General features: G+C 41.3%; 1 protein-coding gene across 1 annotated transcript in view; it reads right to left on the bottom strand.

The window, feature by feature from the left end:
• Positions 1-434: 434 nt before the first annotated feature.
• vwa8 (von Willebrand factor A domain containing 8) overlaps positions 435-27,664 on the bottom strand; it is an 89,001-nt gene continuing 61,771 nt past the window's right edge. The window contains exons 30-45 of the mRNA XM_080903307.1: positions 26,542-26,661; positions 26,259-26,323; positions 26,052-26,177; positions 25,865-25,974; positions 23,124-23,275; positions 22,555-22,759; positions 22,384-22,465; positions 21,574-21,778; positions 14,478-14,586; positions 13,579-13,735; positions 9,512-9,620; positions 6,395-6,520; positions 5,742-5,900; positions 4,271-4,369; positions 3,808-4,046; positions 435-1,969 (exon numbers count right to left, since the gene is read on the bottom strand). Of these exons, the coding sequence (XP_080759433.1) occupies positions 1,861-1,969; positions 3,808-4,046; positions 4,271-4,369; positions 5,742-5,900; positions 6,395-6,520; positions 9,512-9,620; positions 13,579-13,735; positions 14,478-14,586; positions 21,574-21,778; positions 22,384-22,465; positions 22,555-22,759; positions 23,124-23,275; positions 25,865-25,974; positions 26,052-26,177; positions 26,259-26,323; positions 26,542-26,661 (2,172 nt within the window). The 3' untranslated portion in view covers positions 435-1,860. The remainder of the gene's footprint in view (positions 1,970-3,807; positions 4,047-4,270; positions 4,370-5,741; positions 5,901-6,394; positions 6,521-9,511; positions 9,621-13,578; positions 13,736-14,477; positions 14,587-21,573; positions 21,779-22,383; positions 22,466-22,554; positions 22,760-23,123; positions 23,276-25,864; positions 25,975-26,051; positions 26,178-26,258; positions 26,324-26,541; positions 26,662-27,664) is intronic.

Raw genomic sequence — 27,664 nt, 5'->3', positions numbered from 1 at the left:
AACTGGTTATGGACAAATCAAGTGTGTGATCATGTATGAGTTGTATAGTTTTAATGTTTTATTTGGGAACAGAATGGTGTGTATGTGTGAGTTTGGTGATGGAGTTTTTATTATGAATGAATTATGCATTTTTTATGAATTATTATGTCTATTTTTTATGGACAACAGATGGAAATTAAATGGCTATAATCTGGTATGTTTACATTCATGTAATTTTTTTACATTTATGTTCATTAACATGCACTGTTCTAAATAAATAACATAAAAAGAACAAAGAAAACCAAACAAAAATTTACAAAATATGAAATGATTTCCCTGAAAGTAAAACCTGCTCAGAGAGTGAGCTGCTTTGACGGAGGTTTGCGCTCTCTGACTGCTTCTTGTTAAGAAATACTTAATCTTCATCCATTATCTCCACTTGTTTTTAAAAAAAAAAAAAAAAAAACATCTGCAGATAAACGGTTTTCTTTTGCAACACCAGGAAGGACAGGAACGCTCGTCAGAAATGTGACTTATCGGATAATCGAGCAGCAGCAGAAATAGTCTTCAGAAGGGAAGTGATGGGGCAGAAATTGAATCAAATAGCAATGTTAACATTTATTAAAATGCTCTACATTACTTTTACAGTTTATTTCACCAGAAATTAACAATGTGAAAACTAGATACATGTATGAATTTTAATATACACTTTTTAATGCCTTCCCAACATGAGGTTCCACCCAGCAAATATCTTACATTTCCAACTAATCAGCAGCCCAGGAGCCAGAGGCAAATTAAAGTAGGTTAATAAAAAAATGGCATATGCCTCACTCACAGAAATCAATAGAGGCTGACAGCTGGACAGGCTTCTATTGATTCAACATAGTCAGGCATGAACAAAAACTATGACAACCAGGGAAGACACCGATATGATGTTTGATACACACTGACCCACTAGTCCTGTATTTTTCTCTTCATCTGTCTCGCAGTGAAAGTATTTTGTGTTTGGGAGCTCTTGCAATGAAAGGCAGCTCTGAGCGCACACGAGGCAACACATGTTCCACCAGACAGGAAGAAAAGGGTCTGCACATGTTGACATAGATGCTCTAGGAAAATACACACACACACATACACGCACACTCACACAGCATGGGGGTGTACAACAGCGGCAGGCTTTAAAGTCCGCGTGCAGCCAGGTGGGAAATTCCCTGGTGGCAGTCCCAACATACCAAAGGCGCCAAGTTATTGCTGCTCGGCGCATCCTAGTGTCGGTCAGGTGGGGCTTTACTGTCGGCTTTCTTGTGTGTGTATGTGCATTTTTCTGCGTGACAGACAAGAAGTCAGGAGCTCTGACATAAATGGATGCTGTCACGACTCCATGGCCCTTCCCTTTGAGTTTCTCACAGCCCGATAGAGGACAAAGGTGTGTGTGTGTGTGTGTGTGTGTGTGTGTGTGTGTGTGTGTGTGTGTGTGTGTGTAGGGGCAAAAACACAATTAAAAAGAACAGCTGTTAGGCTGTGTGTTTGATCCCTAAATGGGATCTGAGACAGGCTCCAGGCATACGCGTCACCGATTACACAGCAGATTACAGTCACACTAAAAGAGATCACACACTTTGTGTACTGTAGCTGTTCCCAGAGGGACACAGCAAAATATCTAAACATTAGTTACTCTGTCATGCTAACAGGCTTCTTAACAATAACAAACTGTCAAACCCCCGGCTCGTGCTAATGCGACCCCTCCGGACCTGCTGCAGCCATGATAAAGTCATTTGATCTGACACAGAGTGTGAAGATTTTCAGCGCTTTCACAACAAACTTTTTGAAGTTTTGGGTGTGTGAGATAACAAGTGAGTGGACGGTATGTACTATGTGTTTGCATCAAGCACTCGATAACATTGTGGAGGTGAAGATCTGCTGCAGGATTTGGGGGATCTGCTTGGTGTCCATGGCGACAAAGGACCTCCCTGCTGGAAGGGTCTTTTGGAGTCTGAAACAAAAGAACACGAAGAGAGAATGAAGATAGAGGTCAAAGAAAGGAACTGAACTTTAGCACTGGAATTGTTTCCCAAAATTAAAAGAGACTACTTGTATTTGCTGTGTGAGCTGGCACTACATATTCCCATTAAAAGAATACAGTGTATGAGTGTGTGTGGATGAAAGAGATGCCTTTCACTCGGTGGAGCTCAGCAACAAGACAACAGAGCCACCTCCAATGCCTTTGAATCATTTGTATAAACCCATTTACTCTAATGAGCCTCTGCCTTTGTTCTTTCATTCAACCGTGTCCCTATGCATTTCTCCTCTCAGGACATACACACACATGGGCAGTCAACAGGGATATAAAATTAGCATTCCCAAAGTGTTGCTCAAGAAGGAAAATTATATAACTCTAAGGGCATCCATAACCAATTCCAGGGCTTCCAGGGCATGACAAGATATTATTTTAATTTCTATCTTCAAATTCTGACAGCCTGCCCTTAAAGAGTAGTTGACTTCTTGTCTCTTTCTATCTTTGCTTTTTTTCTGCTCTTCGTGAGCAAAGCATAGAACAGGTTTATTATCTTCTGAAGCTCCTGGAGCTAAAGACTGCATTAAGCCAGGCAGTTCTTCAACGAGTTTAAAGCTTCAAGGCCTGCAAGCCTCAACAGAGAGGATGTATGTCTGGTAAGGAGCTACAGTAGAAGCCTGCAGTAGAATGGCAATGAGGATGAGGAGGAGCAGGTTAACGAGTACACTTGTTGCGCTTTCATCTGGCCTGGAAACTTGATCTGAGACAGGACAGTAAGGACAGGCAGCAGATGGGGATGCTGATGTTTTAATACAGCCCAAAAGGAGCTACTTTAACATTCTGGAATTGAAATTGAAGATTTAAAACCTTAACTAAATAAAAATTGGTCAATCTCTTCTTCAGGGTTATCTCCTCATTCATCTCTGGGACTGCTTTCAGTGATAACCGCAGCACTGAAAGCACTGGAGGGCTCTTTCTGTCTCCTGGCCCTTCTGTCTCTAATATGCCACTAGATTCCCTCTGGTGTGTCAAAACAGTAACCCTGCACTTTGCTTTCAATCAGAGGGAGTGGACAAATTTTCAGCAACATGAATCTGTGGGAAACTAGGGATGGGAATTGAGAACCGTTTCTAGCAGTTCTATTCCTAGTATTTCTATTTGTTTAGTCTGCTTGCTTATCAGTTCCACTCGCACCTGCACTACAATCAGCTGATTTCAGATTGTGTGGCTGAGGAGGAAAATAGAGCCACGGTCTACAGCGTGGATAAGGACTTTTATTTTTATTGCACAAAAGCATGAGGGCGCAATGGTAAAGTGCAAACTGCATCCAGGACAGAAACAACCACATTATGCTGCTAACACAACTTAGGGTCTTTGCAAGGATCTGCACAGACAGCATGCTAACCCTTAGTTAGCCAAGAGCCTAGAGTGATGATATACATAAGTAAATACCGACCTCAGCCCTCAAAGTGGAGCCAATGAGATCATTATTAACAATAGTTCCAGATTTCAAAGCACTCACTGTGTAAATTTGAGGTCCATTTTTAAATTGCAACGACACAGGTGCAAGCAGACATAAGCAATCAGAAAAATAAAAGCAGTGTTGGAAGCAATACAGAGGTGCATGAGAAGATGACCTTGAAGAGCAAACTAACTAAATGCAACTGTTTGGAGCCCCAGAACTTAAGAATTGTCTCATGATGAGTTCTTTGCATCTTCATGTTCCTTCATCTACTCCTCTTTTCTTTCCATCTCTTTTGCACTTTGCTCGCTCTTAGTTAACTCCACCCAAGTTATCATCATCTTCACCTCCTTACCTTTCAGCCTGATCGCCAAGGGAGCCAATGAAAATGGCAAAGGCATTGACCTGTGGGTCAGAGGTCAAGACTTGGGCAAAGCGCTCGGGCCGAATGCCGTAGCGCTCCAGATTAGCGTCGCTCAGCACCACCACAAAGTGCTCATCTGCTTCTTCTCTCGCCAGCTCCTTGATGCTGGCCTCCGTCCCCTCCAGAGTGTAGTCACCACTCATGCAGAACTGAGAGTGGGCATGCATGACCTGAAGTGCAAGGAAAAGGCTGATTAATAAAGAGCAAGCCACAGATTTTATTTAGCTTCATACTTGCAGCCCCAAATGACATCGTTTGGAGATGTTCATCAGTTTGTGTGGCTACTTTGACTTAATGTACAATTTCATGTGAACACAGATGTTAAAGAGAAAGAAATGCATGCAAAACACTTTTTGCAGTCCAATTGGGTGAGCAAAACAAAGCATGAGAATACCTTCAGGACTTTAAGTCTCTGCTTGTTATTCTTGGGGATTTTGTCTGCCGTGACCAGTTCAATGTCGTAGCCATCGCCCGAGTGGCCCACTATGTCATACTGTGTAGAGAAAAGAGTTAAAAGACACAAAAGACACATTGTTACAACATTTAAGTAAAGACTGTAGTGATTTGACTTGTTACTTAACTTGTAATGTAACAGTCTCCCCGACAGAGGTGTGAAGGTGCAGAAAGGTCACATTGTAAATGCGAACATTGCAAGATGTTAACAGTGTCAGAGGTTTACATGTCTCCACCAGACCATCCATCATAACTGACTTACATAAGGCAGCTCACACTCAGCCTGACACTGTGAGCCCCCAGGCAGCTATTTGAAGACCCAGGTATTATGTATATGAGCCACATCTAATAAGGGCAGTTATGACTGTGGTGGTCAAAGGTATGCGACTGTGTGTCTCATGCATCCATATCACTGTTGCTGGGTAAGAAGACCTTTTGGTGCTGTCAATTTTGTATTGTTTTTCCAGGGTTTATTTTGCTACATGACTCATAAAGTCTAACACATAGCTCTAAATCTAACCAGGTTCAATGTCACCAAAATTAAGGCCATGTCAATCCACAGTGGGCGTCATCCACTTCAGGATTGTGAATGGGTGCCTAAAGAGTGTACTAAAAAAAGGCATCAAACTATAAAGTGACACGTTTGACTATCGATGGTGGATGATTGTAAGATGCAAACACGCATATAATGCGAAACTGCGGGCAGCACGGGCACATGGTGACAGTGTATATATCTTATGCGTTACCAGACGCTCTTTTATGTAAGGAGTGTTATTCAAAGACAGCAGTGAGACTGAAATGCCATGTGGAACACTGAAAAATGTGTATGCGAGTTTGTGTGATATGTGATCAGTATTAGGTTGGCTTGAGTGTCACTAAGGGGCCAAGAAGTCTGTCTCTCTCCAAAACTTTTTTTGTATGCACTCCCGTCTCCCCCTGTCTCTTTTCATGCTCCATCTCTGGACCGATTCCACTTCTCGTGGCTACAACGGACTCCTGATTTTCCATGAAAAGCGTCAACTGTATTACCAATTCCTACCCAATAAAGCACTAACAAATTAGATCACAGTGTGGCATGAGAAAGGCTTTAAAAGACACACTGCATGTTTTGATATACGAGGGTGCAATTCAGGAATTATGGCAATAATGAATTTCACATCAGAAACAAAAGCTTGAATAGTTATTATTATTTCATGTACGACTACTTGATACTTAAGTTAAAATAAAGATTTACACTAAGTATATAGGGTATGAAGTGTACTATATAAAAGTGTACTAACACAAAGGAAGCACAGTAATTGTTCATGTGAAGTAAACTCCATATACTGGACATGCAGCTGTTATCTATCACCTGACTTAGGAAAAGTCACATAGAATCTTCTGTATTGTGATGCGCGATGTAGCGTTTTCACCTTGAATTTGTGCTCATAGTTCTCAAGAGCTTCCATGACCATACAAACAGCTTCCATGGAGCGCTCCAGCCTGCCATCCACACCGTTGAAGCGGTACATGCTGCCCGACACGTCGGCCAACACCCGTAACCGCTTGGGCTTCTGCTGAGGGCTGCCCAGCTGTAAGCACACATAAGTTACTAAATAAATAAATACATCAGCAACTACTGATTAAATCGAGCTAAAATCCCTACTTTAGATGGTGTAGTTACATAAAAATAATATTTTACACAAGGTCGGGATTTCAAAACTGGGTGCAATTATTTGAATGTAGCTCAGCTCAGACCAAAACTATGTAAGACTTGGAGCTAAATACGTTAGAAAAACACAGTATTTATATTATGGGCTAGTGTGTGTTGGCATGATTAGTGTGGGAACTACTTTTCTGCTGTGTGCATGCGCGCACAGATGACAGCACAAGACGTAACTAGAAACTGAGTGAGCTGGAGCAGAAACAGCAGGGTGTAATAATAATCTCGCACACACACACACCGCTGGAATGTACCGCCTGACAGATAAAGGTCAAAATTATGTGTGACTGTGGGAGTGAGTGTAGCAGTCTTTGGTGGTGTGGCAGATTCAAAAATAAGAAAGTTTCAAGAAAAAACAAACACCTCTGGTTCCAGCTCTCCCCTGCGTTTATATATAGCCTTCTCTCCAGTCAGTCCATCGATGATCTTGGTGTCATCCAGCTCTCCCAGAGCCTGGTTCTTTAACCACTGCCGCTCCTTCCCTTTAGCCTGAAAGCACATCCACCAAATTAGAATAAGTAAGCCAAATATGCCTGGGAGAGATGATTTTGTTTTGATGGAGGTTTTTAAAGATGACAGAGGAGCTCAAAGTTCACCAATACCAACAACTAGCACTCACACCCAGCAAACAAAAAGAGGCTAAGGCTACATTGAAAAGGCTACACTGAATCTGTGGCCCCATTTCTTGTGATGTTACAAGGAGAAAACCTGAAAGGAAGAGCGCCATCACTCCCTGTCCTGCCCTCATCTTTCCCTCAGCGGAAGGAGATCTTTAGGGAGAAGACGTCAAACAAAGAGGAAACCCGATGTGCCTCTCCCCATTCTCTTTAGGTCACTCCTGCAGTTACTGGTGAGTCAGGATATTTGGTTTCGTGTCTTGAGATTTTCTTTACACGGCAAATGACGTGTGAGCACACAAAGAAACAAAGAATAGCCAGCAATAACAAGGTTGTTTGACTTCACATCATTGATAAGTAGTAACAGATGTAACAACTACTTTCACCTTTCTGAATGCAGTGCACAGTAGAACAGCACAAACAAAGGTAACGGAACCAGATCCCTTTTTTCCTCACTATGACAAACGATTCTGACATAAATGGATGCACATTCTCTTCGTTCATGACGCAACAACATTTCTCAAAGCAGGCACAAAAATTACCTATCCAGAAATACAACAGACTGAAGTTATTACTTCTGGTGCTTAAGCGCATCTCATTTAAAATACAAGGTGTCAGCTTCAATTTAACTATTCAGTTCAATTTTGTTCACATGGTGCCAATTCACAACAACAGTTGGCTCAAGGCGCTGTTTTTTTTTTTAACTATGTTGAACTGTAACTGAAAGAGGTGTTGTGTTAGTGCGGCACCTAAATGTCATATAGGGCTGCCACAAACGATTATTTTGATAGTCGACTAGTCACCGATTATTTTTGCGATTAGTCGACTAATCAGATCATCATCCATTGGACGTACAGCGTACAGCTTATTGCACCAGCAGCATCTGGTCTTATATAACTATCATTAGCTTACAGCTTGAAGTGTTTGTGCTAACTAAAAATAAAGACAAGATGGTAGTTTATTAATTTTTAATGAAATTTGCAGATTGTTTCGGTGAAGTTTAATAAACTCCTTGCTTTCTAAAATATAACAGGACACCGGAGTATATTCTCCAGCGTCTCACACTTCTGATAATCAGCTGTCTGCTTGACAGTTTTAGCTGTGCAAAAAACTATAACTTTAATCTCAGCCAAACCGATTTACTCAGGAACAAATAAAATACTAAAGAAAGCCAAACAATAACATTTTTAAGTTATCTAAGTGACTTATATATATGTTTAACCTGACTAGCGAAAGACGGCGGTGGGTTTGAAAACGATTTGCCGGGAGTCCGGTGTTCTCACGGCTCTAGTTAGCCTTGCCCCCGCCTAGCTAACGAGCTAGTGGGTAACAGACGTCTCCGAAAACGTCGGAGCGCTTTTGAAAATATGCGGTGTCTTGATAAACTGAGCAGATATTTGAGGTTTACACAGTTACATTCTCGCCTGAAAATATGTTAAACGTTTATTTTGTGACCCAGAAAGAATAATAAGAGTAAAGTTAAAACTAACTAGCTGCCGCCATTGTTGACAGCTGCGCTATGAATTCTGGGACACAGCTTCTTCTTCTTCGGGGTTTAACGGCAGCTGGCATCCTTGTACATGCAGTGCTGCCATCTTCTGTTTCAGTCCGTTATTACACTCTTAAATCCTACTACTCATTCCTGCGTCCTTTGTGATCTTACAAAGCTTCAAACGATGCGTCGACTATTAAATTAGTCGTCGACGATTTTAATAGTCGACATAATCGTGACTAGTCGACTAATCGTGGCAGCCCTAATGTCATATTAATGAAATGTCTTGACGCAAAAGCCAGGATACTCTTCCTCATCAATAACGTAAAATAAAAACACTTTGCGGTCAGCTCGGACTGATATCTTACTTTTAGAACTTCACAATGCGGGCTGAGGGTTTGTATGTTCCAAGCCAGTCTATTGTTGAGAGGTAAATAGAGAGGGTTTTCCCTGAGGAAAACCCCAGCAGATGGAAACAATACACTATCAGTTTATTGAAAGCTTGCCATTTATAGTTGTGTGCGTGTGTATGACTCCTTTCAGTCCCTCTGTAGGAATGGCATAAAAATTGACATGACTTCATAGCGTCTTGCCTGCTGGGTTTTAGTGGGATCTCCATCATCTTTCCAGTGAAGAAGCTGCCCAAGGCAATAAGGACAAACGCAAATTACAACCAAACTCATGTTCAAAGCCCACCTGGATGGAAAACAAAATCACACACCCTCCACAGCACAACACATGCAAAAAAACACCTTCACACCTGGATAGAAGAATAATAGAGCACAGTTCAGTGTCACTGCTCTGTAATCGTGGCTGCATGATTGCGTTCTTGTCAGATGCCCATGAACGCACACAAACAAGCACACCCACCAGAGACGCTCGCACTAAGACGCCCAAACAAAGGGCGGAAAGTGGAAACCAAAATAATGAAACGTAGACAATACCACCACTCCCTGTGATCTTAGTCCGCATTCTCTTTAACAAATCAGAGTGCTCCTGGGGGACAGCGCCCCCTCTTTCCGTGTCCAGCACCACGTGCGAGGATGTATAAGGTCAACCAATTGTCATCTGCTGACTTTATGACCCCATGACTTTTTTCAGTGTCAAGCCGTACAATAGAAGATACTGCAGCCTGAGTTGGTGGTGTTTAAATAAACTGATCTGACAAAGACGAGCCTGTCATTACAAGCAACCACTTAAACCAGCAAATTGGGAATCTTGGCTTTCAATATTTTACTCATTTTATAATATTGGGACTGAGCAATAAATAAAAAAAGCTACTGCAGATGAACCTGGATGTTGCAAAAACACTGATACCTTCAAACAAGGAAACTTGTGTTAAACACAAACAGTGTGTGGTGTGACGCCAACCTGTAAACTGTCCAGGATGATGCGGAGTGACTGAACTTGTCTCCTCACGGCACTGGAGAAGCGCTCGTATGTAGCAGCATCGTATTCACTCATATCAATCTCCTTCAACCTGAGACAAAAAGTCAGACAAAAACAGAGGGGAGGGGGAGATGCATGGCATTAGCTATGACTAAACCTTTATTGTCCAAATTAACACCGTGTGCATCTTGAGGCAGTGAGATACAGAAAGAGTACAAACAGAGCCCTTTTTTCATTAGCCCAGGACACCTGAGAACAAACTGACAAAGGGTCAGTGTTTCTAAATATGAACCCATGTGCTCTCCAGAACACACCTGCGGGCATCAAGACACAGGTGCTCCTTTCTCCCCAAGTCATGCTTATCGGTGTAACGCCAGCGTGCAGGTACTTTAGTATTACTTATACACAAAGACACAGAACCTTCCTTAAGCGTGGTAAGGGTCCTTCATGCTGGTGTGTGTATGTGTGTGCAAAGTGGGTGAAATCCTCTGACACGCATTTGAAACCTTTGGTGACGACTAGACCGTCAACACTGCAGACATTCAGAGCAGTGACTTAAAAAAAACAATGCAGGGATGAGAGTAAGCCTTATCTATCACAGGCTGCAACAAATCTGTGTGGATCGGTTGTGTGTGAGCAGATTCAGACAAAATACTGACACAGACTGCACAGGCATCGGCTATGCAATCAAAACAGATCATGCATTCACACACACACACACACACACACACACACACACACACACACACACACACACACACACACACACACACACACACACACACAAACTCATAATCACCAACACTTGGATGGCAGTTTTAAAAAATGTTAATTCAGGTAAGTCATGCAGTATAAAGACAAGAATTTGTAGTTTGAAAAGCTAATATTTTTAATTTGCATCCACTCAATTTGTTACTTCCTATTAGAAAAAAAGAAACTGCATCTCAGGCTTCATTAACGGAGGCTTCAAAAACAGTATATAAGTGACAATAATGATATTTGTTTAATGAATGCAGTTTCATGATGCAAAGCATTTATAATTGATCTATGATCACTAATGTGACGACTGGGGCCTTGTAGTGAAAGGGTTGCTTATTGGAATATATTTTAATAAACGGGTTTGCTAAAGCCCAAACCTTATGACTAACCTTAATATATAATTTAATTTCTTTGAATTAATTCCATGAGCCTTTTTTGGTTTGTATTCTTCTGGAAAACAGTAAATAACGACAGAATTATTATTATGATTATTTATTTCTTTAAAACTAAATTGGATTGAATTAAAGGCCTTTATCACTTGTGCACATCTGATCTGAGACCAGTCTAAATTTGTTTGCAGAGTATCCCCTGTGCACATCCTCACTGTTTGTGAATGACCTTCCTACAACTTATATAAATAAATGATACTTCAAAGTTTTTACTACTCAGCTGTTAGGTATACCACTCATCATATCATATTAGTGTCCTCTTGGACTCTTGGAGTAGAATCTATGTCAAATGAATCTAAAAGGAAATTAAATAAAGGTAAATGTACAATAAACAAACTTGATCTGCATTAAGTAATATCGGACCTACACACACAGCCATTTTGTTTGTTTCTGTGTATTCTTACTGCGTCGCGTCAGTCCACAAAACAAGAGCAACGCCTTCCTCCACACATTCCTATGTGTGTGTATACGTGCATCAGTGTGAGGATGCATGCAATGGATGTGGCGAGCAGACACTCTGGCCAGCGGCCGGAGCTATTTCCTGCAAATTCCTGAACCTTGACTTATACGGGAGAGAGCAACAGAGGGTTTTTACTAAATAAGGTGGAGCCAGCACACTGAAAACTCACATACAACAACCACAAAAACAAAGACTTAAGGTTGACACTCCCTGCTACTAAACAAGCTGTCCTCCACTCAAAAAAGCTCCTTTTCCAAGGACAGAGACAGTTTTATTTTCCTATTTTTCATAGTGTTTTTTCACTCCTTTATTGTCATGCATTTAATTAGAGGAACTGAGCGGTTAAATAGGCCTTTGTGGTCGCCTGACTATTAACTGTCACATTATGTGAGCATTTCTTTACAGTCATTGCAATGAAACTTTGAAATACAGTCCTCACTAAACAATAACAGCTTTGTTAACACCCATTAAATCTTGAAGCGGGACACCCATTTTTTGGATTTGGATCTGTTACTCTGGTATTTAGGAAACCTCATTCTTGTGTATTTGCTTTGGATTTCCTTAAACATAACTACAATCGTGTTTCCAAGCTGAACCAGTGGATGAAGTGTAAATTTAACAACAATGTGATTATTTGTAAACGAATCTCATTGAAACCACACTGGAAGACTTCGGGAAATGAGAGGAACAACTGCAACTCAAATGTTTTCCAGTTTTTCCAGCTTCCTTTCCTGCAGTTTTTGTTCATAATCCATCAAATGTTTTCAGTGTTTCCTGCAGCACAGGAAAAACTGTCTGCAGGCCAGACATGACATGCTGAGGTCTGATATCAGCGCTGATGTAATACATGCAGAATGTGATGTGGCTCTGTTTTGCAGAAATAAAACAAGAGGTCTCCAAAAAGGCGTCTGGATCTGTTGTTCATTTGTGGTGCATTTTCAAATATAAGTGTTAGTTATACCAGCTGCACTCAAACCCACCAATACCATTATGGATGCTGGCTTTTAACAGCAAGCTGGATACTCCTGCACCTATTTAGACCAAAGGATGCTTTTTCCATGATAACAAAGGGAAATTCAGATTTTGATTGGACCATCTTAAATAAACTGCATTGCAAACCAGCATTTCTTCTTGTTTATATATAACTTTTGCTTTTCTTGCATTTGAGGAGGCAGATCCTAAGGGCACGTCCATAAACCCACTATGGAATTCAAATAAAAAGTAAGGATGCAGCAAGAGTGAAACTGTAAAGAAGGGGATGACTGCAAAGAGGAAAGAACAAGGCCACAAAACACAGGATCGAAATGGGAGTTTTACTATTTCTGGTGTCTTTCACCACCACTGAAAACAAGCAGAAGATCTTTGTGTGTGTGTGTGTGTGCGTGCGTGTGTGTGTGCGTGTGTGTGTGCGTGTGTCACTTACTTAAAGGTTTCTGCAAAGATCTTAGTTTTACTGATGCTTAACTTAAAGCTAAGTAAACATATGACTTTGGACACACATTGGGAAGGAATAGGAAAAAGGCTGACAGTGTTGGCTTGTGGCATGGAAAAGAAAAATCAAGCAGCCCTTTATTTATATGTCTGTGCTTACCTGTTAGAGTGACATGTGAGTGAATAGCAGAGCGTCAGCATGTAGCTACTAGATATTATCTGAGCTTAGTGATAGACAGGCTGAAGACAAGGCAGAGGAAAAAATCTGAAAAACAAGGCTATTAAAATGGGTAAAGACAGAGGGAAGAGAAGAGGGGGAAAGAGAGAGAGAGGAGAATCTGAGAGGTTGTCCTCTTGGGGTGAAAGCAGGCAGTGTATGAGAAGGGCAATGCAGGAAAGAGGGAGGGGGAAGGGGGGACTGTTTGAAGCTAAAGTGAACAGAGACGCCCTTCATGGATGAGCTGGTGAAAGTGATGCCCTCGCAACCTAACCTCCTCTGAAGTGAATATGGGCTCAACACGCGCGCGCACACACACACACACACACACACACACACACACACACACACACACACACACACACACACACACACACACACACACACACACACACACAGAGGTCGCCCAGTGGGATCTACCACTGTGCTTTACCATCCAGCTGGGACAGAGCACCCTGGAGTTGTTTGGTGCACCATACCTGGGGTGGCAGATGGCCCACACATGCGTATTGTTCACACACATCTGGTTCACATCACATTACATTATACACCTCAGACACTTCAGTTGTTGTTTTTTTGCAACAATCAGTGAACAAAAAACCAACAAAAAAAGTCTGCACACCTCTCCATGGTTTTGCACCTGTGGCGTTAACTCTATTTGGATATGGTTAAAGATCAAGCGTGCTTTCCAACACCGCACAGCTATTTTTAGCATGCATTTCATGCATATTACCTTTCTTTGAAGGCCTTTTCAGCCATTTCTCGGGCTGCCTTACGGACCTCTTCAGGAACCGCATCCTTCTCCACCTGTGAAACCTGATAGACCTTATGCCCTGCATCCAGACGATAGGGGCCTCCCTTGCCACCCAGCCCTGCTGTGTCTCTGCCACCTGTAGAGAAAGCGATTCAAACTGTTACAAAAGCTTTTGTCATTAATAAACGTTGACACAAAAGTATTGCCATACCTCACAAATGTAAAACAGATCATTATCATTATAACTGACTATATAAAAGTTGTTAATTTTCTGTTGACAGACGATACATTAACTGACTGTTTCACCACTACGACTGATGACGATTTTTCCTGCTGCCTTCTAAATTTGACCACATCTTCTGACTCAAAAGGACCTATAATGCTGCTAACAAGCTTGACATTTTTATTTTGGAGTTGTCTGTGCCTCTTTATCTTATACTAGGCCTCTGACTGAAAGAAGCCATTTCAGCTTTGTTCAGATTGGTTGCCATCATAAACGGGTTTGAACAGCAGGTGGGTGAGGCTCCTATCTTCACAGCCAGAGATTTGTGCCTGAGATGACGATACATAATCTATGTTGTGTCTATGATGCAGACTAACCAAGTTCAGCAATTTTGCTGCCAAAACACTAGTTGGTGGTGGAGTTTCTCACTTCAAGGGGATCCATTCTCTTCCAGTCAATTTAAAAAAAAAATGTTAGCAGAAGAAAGAGTCGAAAATGTGTACGTGTCATGCATGTAGTTACAATACTAGGGACATATTAATAGGTTACATTACAAGTTATGGCAATGGGTTTATAGAAGGGTCTGTGGATATATTTGGACACATGGATTTTTTTATTTCATGCATGTTACAATGTGGTCAGAAACAACTGTTACCTGTGCCTCCCGCCCACTGGTTACCCCCGACATGAGGAGCATTGTGGGGGTCGATCTTGCCATGTTTCGGGGCGCTGACATCCAGGCCACTGTCCCTCTGGATGGTGATCTGCAAGGATAGGATGAAGGGAAGCCATGTGGGTGATGTCATAAAAATGCCATAAACATCCAACAAAAACATGCTCATTTTTTGATACAAAATAACAAAAATGCACAAAATAATAATTCGGTATTTCTATTATTTTAGAGTAAATTGAACTGACAAGCTAAAAATGTATCCATATTATGAAAAAGAATCTAAGTATGTGTGTTCAAATAGCACCTAATGTAATCCGGTTTGAGATCAGCCATCATTTCTTGATAAGCCCAGATCATTTCTCTAAAACCTTTCTCTGCAATGTCATGATGCACTGAACTAGTATGTGAGGGCCATACACACAACCAAACAGTCAGTTACATAGCATTATCAGTCAAAGCATTATTAGAATTAAAGGAGTCTCTATCATTTAGTAGTGAGGTCTTAGCAGAATGGACAGAATAAGCTCTGTCTTTCTCTGCAGGGGGGATAATAGACGGAGGGAAGGAGACACAGAGGTTAAAACTTTGCTTTTTTAGGTCCATCTCAATGGCACCATCAGAGCCAAAATCAGCATGCTGCCTCTCACTCTGAGGCAGGGCGGCAGGCCAGAGTCTGGCACGCTTGAAGGACTGAGAGAGAAACGGGTAGTTCAGTGAGAGACTAAGTGTATCCCCTGTGGTTCAGCTGCATTCTTACATATTGCAGGAATTCAAATGGTATCTGTGGGGGGAAGAAGGTCTCTTGTAAACTGTGGAAAGCGCTGTGTGTATGTTCAAGTTATTATCTTTTCTGCTGTTGATTTTTTTATTGGTTTCTTGTGGTCTGAGCGGTTAACAGAGACTTATCTGAAGGGAGCGGCAGTTTGCTGAAAAGGACCCCTCCCCTCCCCGTCCTCACCCAGTATCCACGCATCACACTGACACACAGAGGAGCTCAGAGCTCAGGCTCTGTTCCCACACCTGCACGAAGCTGCTGGATCAGCAGTGCTCTCTATATTTAGTTCAGATTAGGAGCACCAGTCTGATACACAGCAAGTCAGATTATACGGACAAGATAATGCCCATTGTGGTACTGAGCTTAAACAGAGGCTCTATTATTGATGACGGGATTTACCAGACAGACAACAGATGTTTGGATCCTTGAACAGATTCACATTAACGTTTTAAATCAAGCTGCACCTCTAAACACGACTTACACAGCAGCAGCTTGTTGATCACAATATAAGGTCCTTCTAAATCATATCCTGTGTTGTCAACCTTTGAGACACCAATGGGGAGCATAGTTTAAAATGAACATCAAGTTGCTTTCAATAAGAACTGAAAATAGCGATTAAGACCATGAACTCATCTTCAAAGTGTCTGCTAAATTCACAAAATGAGAGTCATTTTTCCACAGTCTATACAAATGCAACCAGATGAATCGCCCCTGCTGGCCATTAGAAAGAATGTATACAGAATGTATAATAAATTCCAATTTTAAATTTAAGACAACTAACTGTTAAAGTGTGTCTAAAAGTAGATTTGACATTTCTGATATTATTTTATTGCAGACAAAGTCACTCGTCAGCCTTAAAATAATAAGACAGAGGGAGACTGGAGGTAATGTAGAGCATGTGTCACCATTACAACGTGAGAGCACAGATGGAGGGAACCCTGCGAGCTAGTTCGGGCAGAGAACTGGAGTTGCTCTGCGTCACACACACATAACCTGACCCTCTCTTCACATCACATCACAAACACACCCTCTAAGTTTGGCAGCCTATTTTAGCTCCCATCACCATCTGTGAAATGTCTCTCTGCCTGCTGCTTCAAACCATCCACCTCTACCACGTCTACTCATCAGTCCCAATTTTCATACGTAGCATACTGTGAAGTTATGAGTTCACATATGAGTAACATAGTGACAAATGAACAAACGCGGGAGAATATCTTTAAAAAAAACCAAATAAAGATCAAAATATTTTATTCACTTTTTCCTTTTCCCAAGGGGAGATGTCCCCAAACCAATCACTGGAGCCAAAATGATGCTTTTTCATGTTGATGCTGATGTGTAGCCTTGCCAAGACCAGCCTCAAAGGTTGCAGAAAACAATTGAGGCCTGGCTATTTAAAGCCATGTTATGGTACTTAGCTTGATGCGCTTGATTACAGTTGGACAACAACATGCGTGACTGGACCAATGTTTTTGATTTTTCATTGATAAATAGCTAATCAAGCCATACATGCAAAGCACAACTTTAAACACTCTCCTTTCCTACAAATAGACACAGACTCAAAGAGTGAGGCACAATCACAGCAGAACTCCAGCTGTGTGGGCTGCCTTACACAACAGACTGACATGAGGATTGCCTATACTGGCCGACAGTAAAAATGTCTTTAAAAAAATTAAGAAGAAACTAGTGTTAACCTAAGTAAGTAGTGAGACCTTGGTCAATAACCAAAGCTCACCTCCACCACTGTAACTGATCTCTGATTACACACTAACGTGCCTCTCAGAAACCTCTGCATAACATGAGCTGTGCTGCACACAGCTGTGTCATGTTGAGGAGTGGGTGTGTGCACTTGATCCACAGGAATATGACTTTAAGGCTTACAGTTGCTATACAAGTGTTTTTGAATGAGATTGCAATCACTCGATAAAAGTTAGTGCCACCAACCTAGCACCATCTCCATCAGGTTAACATCACCTGGTCCCCGATGCTCATTTTGTGCCTGTCATTCACAGAGGAAGTTGAGCTATGGGATTTTCTCAGCGTCGGCTTATTTCAGTAATTCACCCTTGTCATCACACTGTATATAGATATAACACTCTCTCTGCGTCGCAGCATAATTATGAATGTATCACCACACTGCTAATGCACTCTAATCTGACTCTGTCAAACCAGGAAAAGGGTTGAGTTCTTAGAACTCAACTAGTGTTGAGTTCTAATCTAATATAAAATCCATTATAAAAGCTATATTTTGATGTATTAACACAAATTGTTCTCCTTTAATTCCATAAAAGATATTTATGCACACAAAAATATTTGTATCATCTTTAGCTGTAATAAAAGGTCATGTCTAAAATCATTCCCTGTTTGCTACATGGTGTGTTACATATAATTTGCATCAACTGATCAGAATGTCTTAATTAAGGATGAGAACTTATCCGTGTAGTGCCCTTAAAACTGGAACGACAGAACAGAAAAGAAGAGAAAAGAAAAACGTACTTACAGTCTCACAAATGTGCTGAATTTAGAGTTTCCAGAATGATTGTTAAAGTCTGAACAGCCTATGGTAATGACACAATGTGCAAGCGTGTGTTCATTATGTCAGTTACTGTTCAGCTTTGAGTGAACTATCGGCTGTCTATTATACCAGGATTAGTAAATGAGTGATTTCAGACACAGCTAATGTTGGCTAAACTATAACTGTTCCAGTAGATCTTGCTACAGCAACTGAATGCTCATTGTCTTTGAAAAACACAACCGATGACCTCCCAGGCTGAAAAATAGATGTCATGGAAAGGTGAAAAAAACATGGACTTTCATGTTAAAATTCACTGAAAAAATGGTTTTAACCTCTATGCAACATCTCACATAAAACTGTACATTCTCTTTTTTATAATTCCTCCATTTGAATGGATTAGAAGGTCGTTGGGGCATTGCTTTACCTCCACATATCCGAGCCACTGAACTGGACCTCTTGAGCATGTTTAAAATAACAGATTTTATAAAGTTTATAACCAGATATGAAGTACAGAAGTACAGAAGCTTAAACACATATGGAATCTCTTACTTATGTTCATATGAAAAAAAATAACACAATATTTAATCCACAGTACATCTCAGTTTTTCAACACGATGAAGAAATTCTGCTGTAGTAAATGAAAAGAAATCTGTCAGGATGACTCTTTGGGACTAAATTGTAATTAATAGATCTGTAAAATTACATAAAAAGTACCTCATTTCCCAAAATGTCTTGTAATAAGAAAACACAGTTTTTGCTTCTTCTTTTTTTCTGTATAGACAAATAGATCAGTAGGAAAAACTGTAAAATAAAGTCCCAAACATATGCCCTTCTTCACATTTTCCAAAGCCGTCCAGTGGGATTTTAAGATATTGGGAGTCTCTGTCGGGCTAATTTGGCCCCCAGGCCTTCTGTTTGACACCACTGATTTAAACAATGACACACAATTGAATTAAAACCCTCGCTTTTTTTGTTTTTTTTAATACTGGCGTCTTTAGCATAAAAGGATTTAAGGATGGATGATTCTTACCAGTCACGCGAAACTGATAAAACCACACACTGTAATGAATGAAATTAAGAGTTGAATGCTTCATGCGTAGAGATGTTTGCTTAGATTAGAATGAATATTCCAAGATTGTATCACGCTTAAGGCAAAGCTTTGATGCAGTTTAAGCAGCTCCATAAGAGCAGGAAAACACCTTTGAAGAACATGCTGAACTGTAAATACCTTATAATACCTGCATTGATGCCAATTTTCATTTATTTCTCCACAGAGTCTGGGTATGTTTGGACAGCATGCTTGATTGGTGCTTGTCTCATGCTAAAGTAATTTTGAATTTCCTGCTCCAAACAAAAGACAGATTACTACGCTCCGTAACCACAATTTGGGGTTTAAAGAAGCACCACAGAACTGAATGGTTGATGTCAAATTACTGCGTAAATCTTGGATAAATGTGTTTGTGTGCTGCTGTTGCTGCATGTCCCACTCATAAACAGTAAGCTAATGATGGCACGTTAGCGCTGAGAGACAGGCAGAAACCAAAAGAAGGAATTAAGGGAAAAAGGACGGCAACGTCAGTGGAGAAAACTTCATTTTTAATGACAGTGGGAATCAACGTTTTTACCCCTCCCTTTTTCTTTCTTTTGCTTTCTACCAGTATATGTCTCTGTCTGTCTCTTATCTGCGGTCCACGCCTTGTCTTCTAGGATAAATAACCTCATAAATTTCTTATTCTCCTTCAGACCACTACAGACAGACAGTGATATAAGAGCGATGGTGTAAGTGTGAATACACACTTTTGAATGTGTGTATGCAGTCACACATAGTGCATGAGGTCAGCCCTTTTCTTGAGTAAATACATGTCCCAGTGTGATGCTGGGCGCACGCTAGTGTGTGGGTGTCAGCATAAATGCGTGCCCGTACACGAACGTTCAAAAATATTCTGTGTGTTATATAAAGGTCTCAGTGATTCAGTGTATCTGCAGATTGATGAAGCTGTGTTATGTTGTGTGTGTGCGTGCAGGTTCTGAATGACCTGAAATTAATGGTGTAGGAAACACTGCACCATTAATCAATGGCTTTTCAGTAAAATGAACATATAGATGGATGCATGAATGGATGGGCATAAAGAGATTTCGGAAACTATTATTAAGATCGACTAATTTATGAAGTGAGCAATGTGGTTAGAAAGCTTTGTCTCAGAGTTCAACATGCCATATTTTTATGACTTGTATTAACATACTTGGCCCTATACTTTACAACTGGTACAGCATACAAATATGTCCATTAAGGTGGGACAAAGCATCTGTAGACACTTCTACAGATGCTTTAAACTTTGAGGGAGCAAGCATGTGCATGCATGAATATGAGTGAAACTGAAGAGCTTGTGTCAGTGGGGAAAGGCCAGGTAGATGGAAAAGTGGCACCTGGCCAAACCTGCCGAAAACAGGGAAGTGTAAAAACAACAAATCACACAATTAAGTGTCAGGTTGAGTGACTATAACTGGTTGCAATATGCAGGATAGCTGCAGACACCAATCTGGCACCATGCGTGCAGATAGATGATGAGTGATGTCTCCTATGTATCTTTGTCTGCAGGAATGATGTCAGCTATGCTGTAATGGAGCAAAGTCAGAGCGACGTGTGGAGGCGCCACGCTTACTTGGGCACACACACATAGCTCATTGCGTGCTTTTCCAGAAGTATACAGTAGAGGTATTAATGAGTATTACGAAGGCAATAAGCCATCATGACATGAGCTTTGTTTATTAAACCTGTTAACCACTTCCAGCATGAACAGATTTCCTTCTTTTTTCCACTTCACACTTTAGTCAGAACCCATTTTGTTATGCTCTATAACCATGTCATAAAAACAAGGTACTTGGCACATACTGTGCAAACATCTACGCCCATATAGAGCTAACGTAGTATGTACACTGTTTGGCAAAGCAGATATAGAGAGCCTTTTAGGCGGCTGTGAACAAACTCAGTAGAGCCCATGCTGTTTGCTGAGACTGAGCACAGGGAGAGTCTGTCCAAGTCTAACCTACAGTGGACTCAAGGTGACCCACCAAAGAAGATATGACTATTGACAAATCTAAACCAGAAACAGGCAGAAACGGTGAGCTATGGGTGTTTTCGAGTCTATAATCTCACACAAAGACGCTTGGGATAGCCTTGTGATATGTTTTACAGCAACCAATGCAAATAGCTCAGACTCCAAAAATTAGTCACTGATATTATACAACTTCATGATTGGTCTCCTTGTTACCATTTTTTCAGGCCATGTTGCATCTTCTATCTTCATGCCTGGTGCAACAAACACAGATCTGCAGCTAATGCTCTCTGCATGTGGACGACTCCAATATGCCAAGAATGTTTGTGTCTATGTGCACATGTGGGCACCTAAACAATGCTGTCTCAGTGCTCTGGTCTGAATGTTCTGACCTACACTAAGGGTCAAAGCTATTGCATCATCAGCACGACAGCCAGCCATTCATAACCACCCACCCTGGGTACAGCTGGGTCATGAATTATGGAGCTGAAAATATTCCCTTTAGCACAAAAACAGAAATGTTTCAGCTAATGTCTTCTGCCAGAGTGAGGCGAGCATGCAGAGCAACTTCCAATGGAGAGTTGCTTTAAAATAGAGGTGCTGCCCCTCTGTGGTGTGGAGATTAACTGCAGGCTGCAAGCGTTTCTAGTCATTGTATTTGCCACTTTGTGGAATTCTATAGAGAAACTTATCAATGAGCCATGTAATGTGCTCAAAGACACTCTGTTGTATTACCTGTATGGGTCTGCCGTCCTCTGAGCCAATCATATTCCTCCATTCCATCAGTGAGTGCTGCAAGGTGTCTAATCCTGTCTCCCAGAGACGGATGTACCCGCCCATATCCACCGTGACGACACCTCCAGAACCAAGAGCAGCTATCAGCACATCACACTCTGACACCTTGGACACCCAGTTGGTGTAGGGCGACACAGTCATTGACCTGCCAATTACAGATACAAGAAAAGGTCACAACACAGAACACAGAAAAAGAAGTTGATTTAGATAAGCAGGGACCATTGAGTTTTTATTCCACTCTTTTCTATTCCAGATCCTATGCAATTATAGTAACGATATTTATTCATGGTCTGTACAGATCTTATACTGGGCCTTGGGGCAGGCCTTCAGATCATCCTCTGAAACAAATGTTTTATCTCTTTCCACCCTTTAAAGCTGCCCCTCTTAAATAGATGATGGGAGGGGCTTCTGCGCTTACCGGCAGAATGGTGTACTTGAAATGACAATTTTCACATATGCTGGGTTAATTTTTTTGGAACCTGGTCCATGTTAAATATGAGTATCCATTTGTCTAAGAGACAAAAATTAGGGGGAAAAAAGCGTAATATGTCCTCTAAAAAAATTACAAGTTTCCAAGGTTGAACACATGTAAGATGCAGAGAAGATATATTAGCACTTTTGGGTTTTTTTTCTTTTATAGTGCAATGCTGTCACTGACCTCTAGCTGGAGCCAAAGGATGTAAAGTTACACTCTTGTTCTGAAAGTACTGCAGAATGAGGTAGTGAGGTAGTAAGACACCAGCGGTTTACCTTGGAACAGGAATATATTTGAGCTTCTTGGAGTTGAGATCAGTCACCTCCAGGTATGCTGCTGTCATTGGAGGTGTGACGTCTGCGTGGCAAAGAAAACTAATCTTTAAACTTTTGAAAACTTTCAAAACTTATATTTCCTGAAAACCTTTATGTAAGGTGAACTCTGACCTTTGGGGTACAGCTCTTTTAGGGGGACTTTGTTAGGTGGAAGAGCTCGAACCACCTGATTGACCGGGATCAGACCGACACAATTCTCCTGTTTGGCCGTGGCGCTCCGAAGCCCTCCTCTGAAGAATGCTTGAGCCCCGCTGTCACCACTCTTTATCGCTGATAGGTTGACGGGTCTTTTAAAGCTGTACACTTCATTAGGTGACTCATCAAGAGAAGAAATCCGAAGGAAAACGTCACTCTTAAGCCATCGGTCATACGCATTAGAGTAACTCACTCACAATGCTCTTTGTTTTCAATTAACATCTTCTCTAACGCTTTCATTTTTTCATACATGAATCAGGCAGATAAAATACAGACTCAAAGCTAGGCCTTGTCTTAGCTTTGACTTTCAAATAGGTTCCAAAAAAATGTTAACGCCACATGACCCCGCTTCCCTTCAAGCTCTATAGAGTTAAACTAGATATTTCTACTTCTAGTAGAAACATAAAAAGAAAGAAGACAGGAAACTGGAAAAAGAATTATTATTGTCACACAAATTTCTTCACCAAATTCCCTCATAATCTCACCATGAGATCTGGGAAGCCGACGATGAGCCGCGCGTAGGAATCTGTGTCAACCAGCACACGGTTAGGGGAAACAATCTTCTGGTTCAGAGCGGCACTCAGGTTCTCGTTGGGTAGCTGCTCACATGACAGCATCTGGGGTATAGACAACTCGGCTGCAGTGATGGACCAGCATGAGTTTGGTGGAACAGAAACATGAAAGAAAGCAGTGAGAAAAAGAAAGAAATAGAAACTTGTCCATTGGGGGAAACTGGGACTGAGTGTTGTCGAGGGTCACATCAATAAGCTGAACTCACTCGTACTCAATATTAATTTTTATTTCTTTATAAGCCCTCGCTCCTTGGGAAATCAATTGCCCTACTTCTGAACTCAACTCTACTCAATCTTTGTACTTCATGTGAAGAATGCAGAAATGACATCATTTAGAAACCTGTCAAGAAGCTCCCGCATTTCCTCTTAAGAATACAATCCACTGAAGTGTGACAACTATGAGCTATAGACTTTTCAAATGACTAAACATTTGAAAATGTATTTAACTTATGGCCATTTAATGTATAAACTTAGAGGTCTGAAATACAGCTGTTATTAGTTTAATTCTCTCTATTTCAGTCTCCATGTTAATTGGGTCTTTAAGAACTGCTACACAGCAATACAGAAGAACATGAAAATCTGTTAAATAAACATAGGGAGATTGCGGTTTGCCATTAGGTGCGATTTTCCGAAAACACAAAATTTCATTTCATCTATATGGTGACGATTGCCAGCTTTATCTATCTTTTAATCACTCTGACAGCTCCTCGGTTGGAGTCCTGCTTGATTGTCTTAGCGATGTTAAGTCAAAATTTCTAAAATTTTAACAAACGGAAAACTGAAGGAATTTTATTCGGTCTCAGTCGTTCTTTTGGTACCCCAGATGTTGACTTTGCTGCTCTGACCCCTGAAAAGCTCGGTTACTAATCTTGGGGTAAAAATCGACAGTGCGCTTTGTTTTGATGCCCACGTAAATGGCTTGGTGAAATCTTCATTCTTTTACCTCAGACGTCTGTCAGAGGTAAGCCTCTTCTCTCCAGGCGTGACTTGGAAACTGTCATCCATTCTTTTATAACCTCACGCTTGGATTACTGGAACTCCCTTTTAATAGGGGTTGGCCAGGGCGCTCTGTCACACCTGCAACTGGTGCATAATGCTGCAGCACGGTTTTTAACTGGTAAAAGAAAATTTGAGCAAATTACTCCAGTTCTGGCCTTCTTACAAAGGCTTCCAATTTAAAATCATTTTAAATTGTAAATCCTTAAACAGTTTGGCGCCTGTATATTTGTCCAATCTGCTGAAGCCCCCCTCGTTTACTCCGGTCAGCTGAGCAGCTGTTGCTCTCAGCCCCTAAATCGCGGCTGAAACTTGGAGGAGACTGAGAGTTCTTCTTCTTCCTCGTCACATTAGGCAATCTACTTCAGTATTGGTCTTTAAATCCAGGTTAAAAACAAATTTTTATCCGCTGGCTTTTGACTCAGTGAGTAACTGCCATTGTTAATTTATTGTTATTGATTTATTGTACTTTTTATATTTCTGCTGTACAGCACTTTGGCTGCCCATGTGCTGTTTTTAAAGTGCTATATCAATAAATTATGGTACGGTACAAAGATTATTTCAAAAGAGATTTCACTAATTACGATCAAAACGTGCAAACCTTTTAAGCGCAGTAGGACCCGCTTTGTTTGTTTGTTCTTTTTAGTTTCTTTGTGGCTTTTTTAGTCCATTTAAAAATGTGATGAATATAATGTTGGAGAAAAAAAAACAGTATATCCCACAAGTGGATATTTGACATATTTAAACAAGCAAACACTTTGAAACAGTCTCTAAAAGTTAAAGGTGATCTACATGAGCAACATCACAAGTTATTAGCTTTTCAATTATTTATTGATAAAAATATAAACGGATATTCTTGAATGGAAAAAGTAAGTGCATATTTGGCCTCCAGACGCTAGCATTGAACAACATCTTGAAGTTGTTTTGCATATTTGTCCACCAGTTACTGACATCAGCTTTCTAAGATTTATGACCACAAGAAGTCAAAACTTGTAGAGAACATATCTTTATTGCTGGACTGACGTGTTTAGGCTTGTGGCTTTCATCAGTCAGGGTCATCAGGATCATGATGACCACGAAAACCCCGAAGACACGTCTTGTGGCCATCAGAGCTAAAGGCCACTAGTCAATACAGATTACATCTATCATTACAGCCCTCTTCCTCTGCTTGTCTACCACCACTATGTCCAGTTGATTAGCCGCCACCACTTTGCCTGTCTGTAACTGGAAGTCCTACAGGATCATAACTCGGTTGTTCTCAACAACTCAAAGGGGCATTTTCCATTTTGACCTTGGGACAGGCCATACTCAGCACAGGTATTCCTGTATATTATACAGGCTACCTGGTTCTGCTATTCCATGTATGCCCTGCCTGCTAGCATCCTGGACACTGTTGTTATGTGCTGGATTGTCTCTGGGTATCTTTGCACAGCCAGCACCAAGGATCTTGCCTGGTGTGATAGACCACAACATCCCAGGAACGACATCAGATCTGTGTCCAGAAGAGCACCAGTCTAGTTAAAGCTAAGATACTGCGCAGGACCATTAAGCTCCCAGACCTCTGGTAGAGGTCCCAAGCTTGAATGATAAAGACAAGAAAAGTAAGATTTTTCATTTCAACTCTGTGTGTGTGTGTGTCTGTGTGTATAAATATATACCTGAGCTTGTTCCATGGCCTGAGTTGACTGAGTCCTCACTGATGCTGTGAAGCTGACAGACTCCAGAGTCTTCAGCTGCCATGTGCATGGGCTTGGTCAGCAGGAACTTCCTATACAGTCAGACATGCACGATTATTTTAAAGTTCAATCCAGAGACCTGGACAGATATTTGAGATCCATTACTTACTTGTTAGAGTTGCTCTCCAGCAGCAGCCAGCGGTCCTCTGCCACCAGGAAGACAGACTTTAGGTTGATCGGAAGGGAGATGGAGTGAACTCGTCCCTCAAGCACATCCAGGACCTCCAGCTGGTTGCTGCACATGCAAAAGCAGCGACTGATACCACAGGACTTCAGGATGCTGGTGCTGTGTAACAATGTCATGGATGTAGTTTACCTGTCCTCCTTATAGAACAGAAGCCAGTTTTTGTGGGAGAAGTCACGACACATTTTATACCCTGCCTGCAGGCAACAATCACAGAAACAAAAACACATTAAGTTCAAATCTTTTCACGGAATGATCAGATGAATAATTGACAAGTCTTTTCATAATGCAGTCTAGTTCAATGTCAGATTTAAATCTAGTCACGTGGAAAAAATAAAGCCTTGAATGAAAAGCAAAGAGTTTACGAGCCACAAGTGAATTTAAATTTGTCTCTGGAGACACAGAGTCTTCTGACCTGTTGTTCCTTACTGTTCCACCAGTTCGACGATCTGCTGGAAGACTGATCACTGTCGGGGGAAATCATGAGCCTCCGCAAGGCGCCTGTCACCAAGTCCAAATGGAGCACTGTGTTACCCTAAAGAGACAGAAAGAGGAATTAAAACTGGAGAATACAACTGAGAGGAGCCTGAATTCTGGCTGGTTTTCAGGGGATCAAACACTTTTCTCACTCGGTGCAAATTATAACTTTTGTATAATATGTTTTTTGGTATGTGTTTTTTAAATGATATTCTGTCTCTCCATTAAAATTAAACCATAAAAATTAGAGTGTTAATTTGTCTATTTGGATGCCATTCACCACTACACCACAACGCACCACTGCAGGACTTTCCTAACTACAACTACACAGTTTTCAAACAAAGCTTGCTGACAAGAAAATACAAGCTCACTACACCAGCACTAGTAGTGTCATTCAGGACACTGATTTTAACATACAGCTGCTTGTCTACAAATCACTCGGCAGCTCTGTGCCTAAACACATGTCCAAAAAGCTAAATACATATTATATGAAATATTTTGTTATTTGAAAGACCTAGGAGTGTCTTCTCATGTTTTAAGGTTCAAAGGAAACCTGTAGTGAGGTGGGCAGCATTTTTACAGCCTAATCACTTGGAGATCCAACACTTTTGTATAACACAAAACTGTCAACACTGAATACAGTTGTCAGCAAGCGTACTTGGAAGATTGATGGAAAAGGTTGGTTATTAGTCTGCTAAGACAGCGGTCCCCAACCTTTTTTGCGCCACGGACCGGTTTATGCTCGACAATATTTTCATGGACCGGCCTTTAAGGTGGGTCATTCCCCTCATCCCCAGACTCTGCTTCCTCCTCGGAAGACGTGTCAGTGGGATTAAGGAGGTCCTCGAAGTATTCCTTCCACCGCCTGACAATTTTCCGGGGGCGAGGTCGCTGAGGCAGTTAAACAACTCCTTGGTGGCAGAGCCCCTGGTGTTGATGAGGTCCGCCCCAAGTTCCTGAAGGCTCTGGACGTTGTAGGGCTGTCCTGGTTGACACGCCTCTGCAATGTTGCGTGGAGATCAGGGGCAGTACCTGTGGACTGGCAGACCGGGGTGGTGGTC

This window comes from Rhamphochromis sp. 'chilingali' (genome assembly GCF_963969265.1).
Source record: "Rhamphochromis sp. 'chilingali' genome assembly, chromosome: 14".
NCBI lineage: Eukaryota > Metazoa > Chordata > Actinopteri > Cichliformes > Cichlidae > Rhamphochromis > Rhamphochromis sp. 'chilingali'.
The sequence above is the reverse complement of the archived record's forward strand: the minus strand, read 5'-3'. Positions and strand labels throughout refer to the sequence as shown.